Raw genomic sequence first — 13,850 nt, forward strand, 5'->3', positions numbered from 1 at the left:
ATGTCAAAGAGGATAAAACAATGAAGTGATGACATTTTATATCCCAAATGTTAAAGGTGGACCACACACACACGCATGCACACACGCACGCCGCACGCACACACACACAGGTGAGCACACGGCTCTGGCCGCATTTTCCTGACCCAACCACGTACATAACAAAGCCAAAGAATTCTCAGTAGGCACTCCAGCCGGTGCGCTATAGAGTGACGTTCATTTACCGGAGGCATTTTATATCTGGCCGATTTTTGGAGAAATAAAAGCTGTGTTAATATGTTTACCATGCTGTTTGGGGCTTCTTCTGTTTTTTTCTCTTTGACATTTTTACCGAGGTCCGGACCTCGGTGACCTCATAGCTGGCCACGGCCATGCTTATGTCTTATGTTTGTATTGTGTCCTGCTTGTGGATGGATGACAGATTGTGAGCTGGAGAAGCACATTTCTGTGCAAGCAGACAATAAAGTAGCCTATTATCTTATCTTATAAGCTGGAGGAGTCAGTGCCAGTAGGCCTAACTCAACACAGACACACACACACCATAGCAGGAGTGATGAGGAAGGAGGCGCGCATGCTCTCCAAGTCTACAAATAAAAGTTGAAAGAGATCGATACTCATCATCAGGACTATAAAAGACCTCATCACCGCGGGGCCAAAGGTCAGAGGTCTCACCTGTACCCAGGTAGAGAGATGACGAAGACTCCGCCGATCATCCGCGGATCACCGGTGCTGCTGCTGCTGCTGCTGCTGCTGCTGCTGCTCACAGGGGTTTACATTGACGGATACAAGCCTGTCATCATCATGCATGGCCTTTTTTATTCACCAGAGCAGTTCAGTCCACTGAATTGTGATAGGAAGAATGGTACCCCTGTCATTCCTACTCTGCGCCCTAAATGGCTGTTCTTCCACTATTATGTAACTTTGGTGAACGGGTCAGATCACATAAGCATAAGACTTTACATCACCAGCTAGCTCAGGTGTTTGGCTTGTGACATCACATTCACCAGCTCCAAAGTCTGAAAGACATTCATCAGTCCTCTGTCACATCAGTCTCCTTTGACTTGTTTGTGTATGTATGGGCCATGTGGTCGTGGTGACATAACTGTCACTCTCACAGCTGAAATTTAGATGCAGATTGGCAGATCTATAGGCTACGATAACTATCAAATGGTGTGCAGACTGCCCACTTGGCCCACCACAGGTGTACACTGGCGTGGAAATGGTGCACTGTATGGGTAAGTGTAAACAAACGTTGTCTATGACCACCCATTCACCCACCCTGCAGAAACTGGTACAAAGATCTGGATGAAACAGCCTTTACAAATTTGAAAAACTTAAAATAAATGAGAAAATCATGGTCTCATCATTCAGTTCTCATCGTTACTAATAAACGATACAAGACAGCCTAACCCATTCTTAATACTGTGAACTTTTGCACATATCCAAGAGTATATTTTTCAACATTCCTGCACCTACATATTTTTAAATAGTATTTTTAAAAATATGTTTACCGTCATTTTTTCTCATCTATATATATGTTTCTTGTCTATGCACCAAAACACCAAAGGCGACTTTTGAAACCAGTAAAGTCATCCCTAAAATTTACAGATAAAGGACGACAAGACGTCATGAAGACATAAACAGTAACAAAATAAGTTCGTAAAATGGTAAAACACTTAAAGCCATGCAGCACAGAGTTGTTTGACACAACTATGCAATTTGCACATTTCCACTCACATTATAAATAAGTAAACAAGCAGTGGTGAGAGAAGCACTCAAATGTTTTGCAGTAGAAATACAACAGTATACAGAAGCACTGTGTTGATTGAATGATTTGATGAATTAAGATAGAGTACACAAACGTGCATACAGTACTAAAATCCATCAGGATAACGCAGTAAGATCACATGACTTATTTCCATGGCGGTCCTGTAGCCTAGGAGGCTGACATGTATATGCTACTAATAATTGGTGTAATATGCTACTAATTACACCAATTAACCTAATGAAATACACTTACTTAACAATAGAAATAAAATACAATGAAATTAAATAAAGTCTTGTATTCAAAACTTGAATACTTGAGTAAAAGTACAGTAGTAGTTATGCACTAATGTGTACATGACTTTAATGTTGCAGCTGGTAAAAGTGGGGCTAAAGTTACCAGGTAAATGCATTGGAATAAAAAGTCCAATATATAAAGTAGCAGAAAATGGAAATACTCAGGTAAAGTTAAGGTTCCTACCTCAAAACTGTACTGAAGTGTAGTACTTGTGTAAATATACTCGGATACTTTTCATTACTTGCAAGTAGATACATTGGCTTTAATGGTGGTGCACAGGTTGGTGAACTGGGACCTCAGTAAATAATAATTAACAATGATTTTACTATCATTAATATTGTTATAATTGATAGTGGTATTATAATAAAATGTTAAATACTACATTCTTTTAAAATGACTCTTTAATACAGACTAATGTCAGTCTAAACTGGCTCTGTGCCCCCTCAGTCCAGCTGAAAAGCGGGATTACAAGACTGCTGAACATCTGCTCAAAGTTAGTCGGTCATTCTGTGGAAAAGTCTTTCCTCGACAGCTGTACCACGCGTCCGGGAGGCGCTTTATGGTGCCGAGTTGCAAGAGGAACAAATACAAACTTTCTTTTATTCCTCATTCCATCGAACTGCTGAATCAACAGGGCAGGTCAAGGAGGTGACCCCCCCTGCACACATACACACACCATGTGTCGGCCTACTGTTGGACTTAAACCCCCTGCCCTACAGACACAATGCATCCATGCTACTTTTTTACTACTTTTGAGGGTTTGCACTCTATAATGCTTTTTATGTCATTAAGTCTTTCATGCTTATGTTGTCCAGGGCCGTAGCCAGGGTTTAGAAATTGGTGAGGTCCAGAATTTGAAAAGGAGGAGGAAGGGGGGGGGGTTAGCCCAGCTGCAGAAAATGTTCACATTATTTGACTAATTTTTGGACCACTCTAACTCGTAGCTACTTTATAGTAGGCTGTACGTAATCCTATACAGTGAGGTGATAGTTTTTTGTTTTTTTATGGCAGGCTACTTTGTACTAGTAGGTTTAGTACAACAATAATGGTCTTTTGAGAGAGCGAGGAGGGAGAGATTTTCTATTTTAAGGACCCTAGAAACCCATTTTCACTGAGACATATTGAGGTGAGAGGTAAAGAGAGCCCTTTAAGCAGTTTTAGCAAAATTCATACCAAAATGACCAAAAGGCCTCTAGGGGGGTCTGGGGCCAGGAGAAAAATTTGTATACATTTGATTTAAAGGCATCAATCTGGTGAATTCTGAGAGCCAAGTTATGATGGCAGAATATGTATAGATTTCAATATCTTTGTGCTTTTTATGTGTGAAAAATGTTCTAATTTTACTGATAAACACACTAGTGCTACGGATTAGTGGTTAAACATTTCAGTCATCAAAAGAAAAATGACTAACGTAGGCCTACTGATCTGCCTCTGGAGCGCCAGTGTTTCCCCTATATGCAACTATATGACCGCCGCTGCTGATTTTATTTTATTTTTTTCCATCTTAGCTCTGGACGCGTCATATCCAGGCCTATAGAACAGGTCTATACCTTGTCCTTTTATCAAATAATCTAAATAGCCTTATGTTATTCATCTTATTTACATGACAGCATGTCATTTCTGTCTCTGCGTGGTCGCACATTTACAGTTCTCCTCTGCTGTCTGTATTGCGTACGGCAGAGTTTTGCCCCGATGCCCACACACACACACACACACAGGTGAGCACACGCATTTTCCTCACCCAACCACGTAAATAACAAAGCAGAATTCTCAGTAGGCACTCCAGTCGGTGCGCTACAGAGTGACGTTCATTTGGCATTTTATATCTGGCCGATTTTTGGAGAAATAAAAGCTGTGTTAATATGTTTACCATGCTGTTTGAGGCTTCTTCTATTTTTTTATCTTTGAAATTTTTACCGAGGTCCGGACCTCGGTGACCTCATAGCTGGCCACGGCCATGCTTATGTCTTATGTTTTATTGTGTCCTGCTTGTGGATGGATGACAGATTGTGAGCTGGAGAAACAAGACAAATTTCTGTGCAAACAGATAATAAAGTAGCCTATTATCGAAAACGGATTGATGAGGAAGGAGGCGCGCATGCTCTCCAAGTCTACAAATAAAAGTTGAAAGAGATCGATACTCATCATCAGGACTATAAAAGACCTCATCACCGCGCAGCCAAAGTCATCCCTTCTCCTCCAGTCTGCGCGGCCAGAGGTCTCACCTGTGCCCGGGTAGAGAGATGACGAAGACTCCGACGATCATCCGCGGATCACCGGTGCTGCTGCTGCTGATGCTGCTGCTCACAGGGGTTTACATTGACGGGTACAAGCCTGTCATCATCATGCATGGCCTTTTTGATTCACCAAAGCAGTTCAGAACGATGTCTCGTTTCATAAGCGAGGTAGGACATCTTTAAAGCGTGTGCAAACATGTACAAGGTGTTTAATTTTGGGAACTGACTTCTCGAGTTCATAGAAAAATCTGGTGGAGAAGCACTCAGATGTTTTACTCAGTGTTGCCAAAGTGAAAGTGCACAAGTACTGATATCAAAATGTACTTAACCTAACAGTAATATAACCTAACAAGTAACTGAAGTTACCAAATAAATGTAGTGGAGTAAAAAGTAGGGGAGCACGGGGTTGGTTGTGACGTTTTTGTATCAACATGAAATAACCTTCCATTACTAACAGGCTACTTGAACAGTAATGGAAATTATTTGATCGCTGAACAGATACAGGTGCCTGCTAACAATTTATCGAGTATTATTAGAGTTTTTTTGGTCTACTTTTTATTCATTTGTAACAAGAACTATTAACAAAATCCTCCCAACTTTCCCGTGCGAGGTACCACCAAAGTACAGGAAGTCAAGTACAGTACAGTAAATGTATAATTTGGCAGTGAATGATGGTCCAGATGTTTATGCATTTTATTTTAAGGAACTTGTAAATTTGTTTTTATTCTGAGGCTTGATGTTGATCATTTAAACTGTGTGAGCACATTGAAGGATTATTGAACAGGCCTACGGTGCACAGAAGGGGCCCAGAGGTTAAGGGGGTGCCACCTGCAAAATGTCACTTAAATTAACACGTTCTTGACCAGGAAGTGATTCAAAATGACCTCAAAGAGATACAAAACCACAAAACGATGCATTTCAACCAACAACACAAAAAGATTATTAACAATTCCAATATGTTATTTCAATGGCCAGTATTTGTGAGCATGAGCTACCCTCCGTCAAAACCTGAAACCAGAGAAGTAAGTCTCAAACTTGTGGTGTCAGAGTATAAAGTCTAGAGCTGCTCCATAGGCAATGAATGGGAGCCTGATTTTGTGGCCCCACAGAATGCTTGTTTTGTTTTTTAAACCCAAATGAGCTTTATTTTATTGCAGTGATGTCAGTTCTAAAGAAATTCTACACATTTCTTCAATTAAAATGTGCTTCTAACATCATGGGCCTGATACTTACTTCTACAAATTTGGCCAAAACTTAAGAGCGGTGGTAGCTATGGATTTCAAATCCAAAAAAAGTAAAGTTTCAGTGGAGAATAGAGAATTCAATAGTGTGTGGACATTTTCATCCCGCTGACTGAATCAGCCATCACTGTGTTTCTGTTACTCTGTGTCATTTTTTTTAATGTAATTCCCAGGTGCACCCAGGCACGGAGGTGACGGTGATTGACTTGTACAATAACCTGGAGAGTCTGAAGCCACTGTGGAAGCAGGTTCAAGGCATCAGGAAAGTCTTTGACTCCATCGTGCAGAAGGCCCCTGATGGCGTCCATCTTCTTTGCTACTCACAAGGTCCACTCACACAATTACATACTCACACTGTGCGCACACACCACTGCCATCCTGTAGCCATGAATGGAACAGCAGAGAACCAGACCCAGAGGGAAAAGTTTGTAGCTCATAATAGTCTTATCTTTGTCTCATCAGAAATAAATCAGCTTCTTATTTGGTGATTACTATATTCCCAAATGCAACGTTAGGAATAAATCATCCAGAGTTCTTTTGCTGTGCTCACAGGCTTCTCAGACATTTATCAACCGGTTTCTTTCTTTACAGTTGCACATTTCATATGTTTGATATCGTCATTTCTTTTTTCTTTTTTTTTAAGATTTAATTAATAGGACAGTTGAGTGTGAGAGGGGGAGAGAGAGAGGGGATGACATGCAGCAAAGGGCCACAGGCTGGAGTCGAGCCCGGGCCCCTGCGGCAACAGCCTTGTACATGGGGCGCCTGCTCTATCCACTAAGCCACCGATGCCCCAGATATAGTCATTTCTAACATGACAGAGTGTATCAGACGACTTCGTCACTGGCAGGTGAAAGAGATGGTGGTTAGGTGTGACAACAACAACTTTTTCAGCACCAAACGTGGGTGTTTTTCAGGCACCCGTCACTGTTTTCCCAGTGGGGATAGTGCCACGAAACGCAGTTGTTTTTTACTGAGAAATTGCTGCTTTTCCAGGTGGGATTGTGCCACCAAGACTGCTTTTTAGGCCAAAACACGATCTTTTCTTGATCATAACCAAGTGATTTTCGTTCCTAAACCTAACTACATGTTATGTTTTTGTTTTTTTTAAGGATATTTTTTGGGCATTTTTAGCCTTTAATGGATAGGACAGACAAGTGTGAAAGGGGGAGAGAGAGAGGGAGTGACTTGCAGCAAAGGGCAACAGGCTGGAGTCGAACCAGGGCCGCTGCGGCAAGAGCCTTGTACATGGGGTGCCTGCTCTATCCACTAAGCCACCAACGCCCCATTTTTTATTTTTTTTTTAAGATCATGTGGGCTTTTTTTTGCCTTTAATGACAGGACAGAAAGTGAAATGGGGAGACAGAGAGAGAGTGGGGACTGACATGCAGCAAAGGGCTGTGAGCTGGATTTGAACCCTTGGCCGCTACAGCGAAGCAACGCCTCTGTACAAGGGGCGGCGGCACTATCCACTACACTACCGACGTACCAAACTAACCACATGTTAACCACAGCAGTGGTAAAACATAAAGCATCACTGTATGTACATGATAATGTGGAGATGTAATATACAGTGCCAACTTTTTATCTGGTGATTGGGTTTTTAAAGTGAAATAGCAGCACTTGCCCATCCCTCATTACCACTGCTGAGGTGCCTCCACCCGCTCCAGTGGAGCTGCTCAGCGGCCAGCAGATCACAGTGTGGTTTCACTGGGCAGCTTTCTGGTGTGTATTTGTGCAGCTGTGCAAATGAATTCAGAGTGGTCCTGCAGAAGTGAATAAATGAATTGAAGTGAAAAAATAGCCTCAAGATAAAAACAAAACACAGAGCTAAGCTGATCGTCCATGAACTGCAGGATAGGTGGTCCAATCCAAAGTGTCCTTGAGCCTGTCACTGGCATTACTCTCAATGGTTTCGTCTCAGTGGAGTGGACTAAATAATAGAAACACCTTTCTGTGTTACGCAAAACTGTTCATCAGCATCACAAACTACATCCTCCAAAATGACCACAAAGGTCAAGTAACACCTCTCAAAAATAACACATTAAAGTTAAGGAGCAGTATCTATACACCCCAGGCCTTCAACCTTCACTTCCTCATTTCTAGCAAACCAAAATAAGTGCCGTGTTTTGACCAAGCAGCTCACAGTTCTCACAGTTCTGCAGTTTATGTTTCTATGTGCTCAAAAGTTTAGAGGAAACAGCATTTACGAACAGAAACATCACACTTTCATCATCCAGATTTCATCTGCAAAATAATTTATCTTTATGACATTCAAACACCATCTCCACCAATGGATGGATCACTGAACAGGCCTACTGGGCACAGGACCAAGAGCCCAAAGTGTCAGGGGGTCCCTTGGCCTTCACCTGCAAAATGTTATTCAAATGATCACATACAGAGCAGGAAGAGACTCAAAATAAGTACAGAGAGACACAAAACAAAAAAAAGATGTGAAATTACCTCAAAGAGACACAAATTTACTTCAAGAAGATGCAAAATTACCTTTAAGTGACCCATAGAGCCCATGTTTATTCAGATATCTTGAGGCGAGAGTTCAATGGACCCCTTTGAAAATGATCATTGTTCCCTCACCAAAATTTAGCCTTTGGAGTGTTATTTCGCCCCTTTGCTAGCAAGTGATGCTGGCATGGTTGGTACCAATGGATGCCTCAGGTTGTCTAGTTCAGAAGATACCTTTGCGGTAGCTTAAAAGACAAGCATGCTACAGCCTCTTAAAGACAGTAACATCTGCCTGGGGGGGGGGGGCAGCAATTGTGTAAGGGTGGTCATGGCCCCTTCTAGTCCCCCCATGGCGGTGCTTCTGCTCACTTGGTAACCATCACTGCATCAGATCAGATACACGCACTGGTTTGTTGAAACGTTCTTGACGTTGTGTCCTCTCCTTTTCTTTCTAAGGTGGTCTTATTTGTCGAGCACTTCTCTCCATGGCTCCAAACCACAACGTTGACACCTTCATTTCACTGTCATCACCACTCGCCGGGCAGTACGGAGGTCAGGGAGCTTCATTTCACTGTATAATCCTTGTCCTCCAGGGAATGATGACTTTTTAGGACTCACAGCTAATTCACCAGAACCTTAAACAGTAATGCAGTGATACCTTTATGGCCAAATGTGACCTGCAATTCAGTGCCAGGTGGCCCATTGACCATTTTCTTATTCACAATGATAATCAGGACTTTTTTTGTACTTTGAATGTAAATAAGGGGTCAGGGTGCATAAAAAGCACCAAAATAGAGTTGTTTTTTTTTTTTTTTTTTTTTAAGATAAAGTGTTAAGGGAGGATTCTCAAATCCCAGAAATGCATGTGCACACATGACTGGTGCAGGGCTGCAATTTGCCTTTTTATTTATTTTATAAAGAATAAATGATAAATATTAGTAATGTTAAAGTTTATTAATTTGCCCCTGGACTGCTGTCATTTTGCAAAAGTGGTCCTGGGCACATCAAATTAAGCATACCTGCAGAATTGATTTGTAATATATCTTACACTGCAAATTACTGTCTCACTCCACAGACACAGACTACCTGAAGTGGGTTTTTCCTGAATGGATAAAAACGACACTGTTTCATATTTGCTACAGCAGAGTGGGACAGAAATTTTCTGTCTGTGACTACTGGAACGGTGAGAAAGCTGAACATATTTACCTTTAACTGAGGAGAACCTGCTGGTGATATTCCATTCACATCTTGCAAAGATACTACAACATATATTCATCTTTTCCCCACAGACCCTCACCATCGGTACCGCTACCTGCAGGGCAACAGCTTTCTGCCTAAGCTCAATGGTGACAGATTTCACGACGACATGAAAGGTTGTGGAATGAACTACTGTCATTATGTGCTGTGTACCTGTGGATGTTCGGTAACAATTTACAGTAATGCCTTTTTATTAACTTCACCTCCTCAGACTGGAGGAAAAACTTCCTGCGGATCAAGAAGCTTGTGCTGATTGGAGGACCAGACGATGGCGTCATAACACCGTGGCAGTCCAGGTTTTATCATTTATATGAACGTTCTTTTATTTTTATTGTTATAAAAAAAGCCTAATTAATCAGTGGTGGGTGTAGTAGCTTACAATGACAACAATAATATCACTATTTTTTGGGGGGAGAAACTGACTATATATATATATTTTGCATTAAATTAGCTTTCAACCTGAAAAACATGCAGAGGAGTTTCCAATATTTTTACAACATAGTCTAAAGTCTTGTCTGCAGGTCTGCCTCTCAGGCTGCAGGTACAGCCTCCAACCATCAGATGGCAGCTGGTGTAAATGTAATGAGGGTGAAAACTGATATAACTGTAAATAGATACATTAATGAATAAAAACAGGAATAAATAAATACACAATGAATAATGCATCAATAAATAAATACAGAAAAAAATACATTAAAAAATAACAAAATGTTGAAATAAATTATAGAAATAAATGCATAAATAAGAATGTAGGACTTGCTGCTTTATAATCACACAGACACAGATGTAGGCTACAGAAATAAATAAATGTAGTTGTACAAAAAGATATTTAAAAAGATATTTAAGATGTTTATTTATATCCTGTTTACCAACTTTCTATATGTATGTATTCATGTATTTATTATTTATCAATCCATATATATTTCCACATTTACTAATTCTTTTATTATTTTATTTATGCATTTATTTATATTTATTTTAGCATTTATGATTTTAAATTAAATGTCAATTATTTTTTAAAAATGTATTTATTTATGTATTTTTTATTTATACATTTATTTATATTGATTTTTATTATCTATTTATCTTTTCATTTCCATATAAATTCTTACATTTACTAATTATTTTATTGTTTTATTTATGCATTTATTTATTTATGTATTTATTAAAGCATTTATCATTTTATATTAATATATTCATTGCAGCCATGTAAAGAGTTAAAAAAAAACAACAAAAAAAACCAAATAGAATTTATTCATTTATTTATTTATTTATTTATTTGTACTGGTCATTTGTGTCCTCCATACAGGTGAAAGACAAAGAAGTGTTCACTCATAAAGCTTTCAAAATGTGTGTTGAGTTTCTGGTCAAAACTGTAGTAGTAATTTCAAAACCTTTTTTCCTGAACTGACTGTCTCCTCTTCTCTAAACAGCCTGTTTGGATTCTATGACAGCAACGAAAACATCGTAGAAATGAGGAACCAGGAGGTAAGTTGCAAATCACTGTATATACACCACTGCATTACTGGTAAATCAACTGGAAAACTATCTTTGTTTCTACTCTAGACCCTCTTTCACATAGTAGAAGTCTCTCTCCTCTTATTTTGTAATAACCCATCCTTCTCTTCTTCTCTGCCTTTGAAAGTTTTACAAGAACGATATGTTTGGGCTGAAGACGCTGGACGCTCGTGGGGATGTGTCGACGTGTGTCCACTCTGGAGTGAAGCATACCAGCTGGCACTCCAACAACACAGTGTTCAGGAGCTGCATAGAGAAGTGGCTCACATGAGAACAAACTTATATCTCAACAAACTTATATCATTATATGGTTTTATACAAGACAGTGACCATATAAACATAGAGGTAACAAAAATCATATTAAAATATCAGCAACTATAGTCTTTTTCAAAGCTTTCCTTTGTGACAGTGCGGGTGGGGGTGTCTTAATACTGTAGTTTTTAATATACATCACAATATACATTAAATATGCCAAATTTTGAGGCCTTTTGCTTGTAAAGATTCCTGACACGGAAAATTCCAGGTTCATTGTCTGATGGTATTTTATGGCTTGTCAGACAAAAGTTAATAGTCTGAAGTGACACAGTGAGCCATGCTCTGTGTCAGCACATTAGCAAGGACCAATCAGCTGTCGCCCTCTGGTGGAAGCTTCTGGTACTGTGGAAGTCTTGCAAAGGATCCAAAGACTGATCTGCCCTGCACTCCTTGGGATGAAACTCTCAGATGTGATGGAGAGTTTTGTCACACAGAGAGCAGATTATAATTATGTTTATGTCTCATGTAGCTTGGTTTTTATTGACCTTTTAAAGGGGAGCACCACCAAAATTAAGAATTCCAATATGTTATTTCCATGACCCAGAAAAGTTCAATTGACATTTGTGAACATGAGCTGCTCTCTCTCAAAACCAGAAACCAGAGAAGTCTCACACACAAGTCTGGGGCTGCTCCATAGACGTGAATGGGAGCATGCTTTTGTGGATCCCGTCTTTTATTAGCTGTCTTCTACAGTAGTGTTCTCGGTTCTGAAACAAAAAATGTTCCCATACACTCAGAACATTCCCCTGGATGCTCTGAGTGTCATCTAATATCTCTCACCATTCACTGTCTATGGAGCAGCTACAGACTTAATACTAATGATGTCACAAATTTGAGTTTCAGCAGTCTAGTTCTTGGATTTGAGAGACAGATGCTCATGTTGACCACAGCAATAACATGTATGGATTTTTAAAATGGCGTAGTTGTCCTTTAAGGATATTTAAAATGTTTATATCTGTGTTCAAATATTGAGCACAAGCTTGGAAACACCTGTCTCTAAATTATTATCTGTACATGTTTGTTTATTTTCCCATACTGTCAGACATTTGTGGTTATCTTTTTAAAGTGTAAACATCCAAGTTGTGATGTGAAGTGTAATACTATGAAGTGTGTGTTTTTTCTGTGCTCTTTCTGACCCTGGCGAAGACACGTGGTGTTGAAACATTAGTCTATTTGCATAATTAAAAGTTGTGAATTGATTAGTATACTTCACTCCTTTCTTCTCCATTGGAAAGTCTCTGTTTTTGCACTAAGAGGCTCCTGATTTGGCTGCATGTTGTTGGATGATGTTGGGGAGCCCTGTTTCTACTGTGAAATGTGGTGTTGGGATGTAACAATCACACTCAGTAACTAAGAAATAATCCACACCTGATGTTAACGCTGAGTTATAAAAGGTGACTGTCCATAAGAGTAGAAACCTTGTGACACTGTAATGTACTTAATTACCTTAACAAACATTACATTTGTACATGTAAATGTCAGATGTATTGTTTCTACTTTTTTGACAACTATGGCCAGAGGCATAATATTTTCAGGCTGTCCATCCGTGTATCTGTCCCATTCTTGTGAACATTATTATTAAGAATTCCTTGAGAGATTTCTTTAAATTAGGCACAAACGTCAGCTTTGACTCAACGATGTTCAGATTAGATTTTGGTGGTCATAGGTAAAAGGCTAAGGTCGCTGTGACCTCGTCTGTCCTATTCTTGGGAGCATGATATCTCAAGAAAATCCGAAAGTTTTTGTTTTTTTTTAATTTGGCACAAACGTTCACTTGTACTAAATGATGAACTGATTGGAATTTGATGGCCAAGAGTCAGAGGTCAAGGTGTCTGTAACCCAGTCTACTGCATTGTCTTGAATGCGATATCTCATGAAGGCCTTGAGGGAATTTCCCCATTTTTGGCATAAACATCCGCTTGGACTCAAGCATGAACTGATTAGAATTTGGTGGTCAAGGTCAAAGGTCAAGGTCGCTGTGACCTCGTCTGTCTCATTATTGCAAGCATGATATGTCAAGAACACCTGGAGGATTTTTTTGTAATTTGGCACAAATGTTCACCTTGACTTAATAATGAACTGACTTGGATTTAGTGATCAAAGGTCTCTGTGCCCCAGTCTATTGCATTCTCTTAAATGTGATATCTCATGAAGGCCCTCAGGGATTTTCCCCATTTTTGGCACAATCATCCACTTGGAGTCGAGAACAAACTGATTTGAGTTTGGTAGTCAAGATCAAAGGTCAAGGTAACTGGGACCTCGTGAAACATGTTTTGGCCATAACTTAAGAATTCATGCATTAATTAGGACAAAACTTCACACAAATGTCAAATTGGATAAAACAATGAAGTCATGACATTTTATATCAAAAAGGTTAAAGGTCAACTTCACTGTAACATCACAATGTTCTGCATAAAACACTTTTCTGGCCATTACTTAATGTCATATCTCTGGAACTGAAGGGAGACATTTGGACTAATACTAAATTGGTGACAGATTTTAGATGTCCACCTTGAAACTGCGCTGACTGTATAGATCTTCTGTGCTGTCGGGTTGAAGACGTGTGAAGCGTCCATGTTTTCACAGATATGGATGTAAACTGTAACCGCAACTTGACTGGTTTGCAGAGGAATACAACCGCAAGGCGATTGTTGTTGGGTTGGATTGCAGTCTACTGTATGGACGCAACATTAGAAGCATCTGTAAATATAAATTCTACAACAGAACCACAAAGTTCAGCCTCACAATTAACAACAGAAC

At 39.7% G+C, this 13,850-nt stretch overlaps 1 protein-coding gene across 1 annotated transcript; it reads left to right on the plus strand.

Annotated features, from left to right (window-relative positions):
• The first annotated feature begins 4,343 nt into the window (after nt 1-4,343).
• On the plus strand, nt 4,344-12,299 carry LOC144464475 (lysosomal thioesterase PPT2-like). Its single transcript, XM_078171460.1, has 8 exons — nt 4,344-4,464; nt 5,711-5,864; nt 8,457-8,552; nt 9,076-9,183; nt 9,290-9,373; nt 9,469-9,553; nt 10,691-10,745; nt 10,903-12,299. Exons 1-8 carry the CDS (start codon nt 4,354-4,356, stop codon nt 11,044-11,046), a joined length of 837 nt encoding a protein of 278 aa, XP_078027586.1. The 5' UTR covers nt 4,344-4,353; the 3' UTR covers nt 11,047-12,299.
• Nucleotides 12,300-13,850: the final 1,551 nt, after the last annotated feature.

Source organism: Epinephelus lanceolatus, chromosome 10 (genome assembly GCF_041903045.1).
Source record: "Epinephelus lanceolatus isolate andai-2023 chromosome 10, ASM4190304v1, whole genome shotgun sequence".
In the NCBI taxonomy this organism is placed as follows: Eukaryota; Metazoa; Chordata; class Actinopteri; order Perciformes; family Serranidae; genus Epinephelus; species Epinephelus lanceolatus.

Excerpts from the sequence above, each read along its gene's own strand:
- LOC144464475 (XM_078171460.1), top strand. The coding sequence starts at position 4,354 with ATGCTGCTGCTCACAGGGGTTTACATTGACGGGTACAAGCCTGTCATC. Across the intron at positions 4,465-5,710 it reads TGTCTCGTTTCATAAGCGAG|GTGCACCCAGGCACGGAGGT; the intron begins GTAGGACATCTT and ends TGTAATTCCCAG. Across the intron at positions 5,865-8,456 it reads TCTTCTTTGCTACTCACAAG|GTGGTCTTATTTGTCGAGCA; the intron begins GTCCACTCACAC and ends TTTCTTTCTAAG.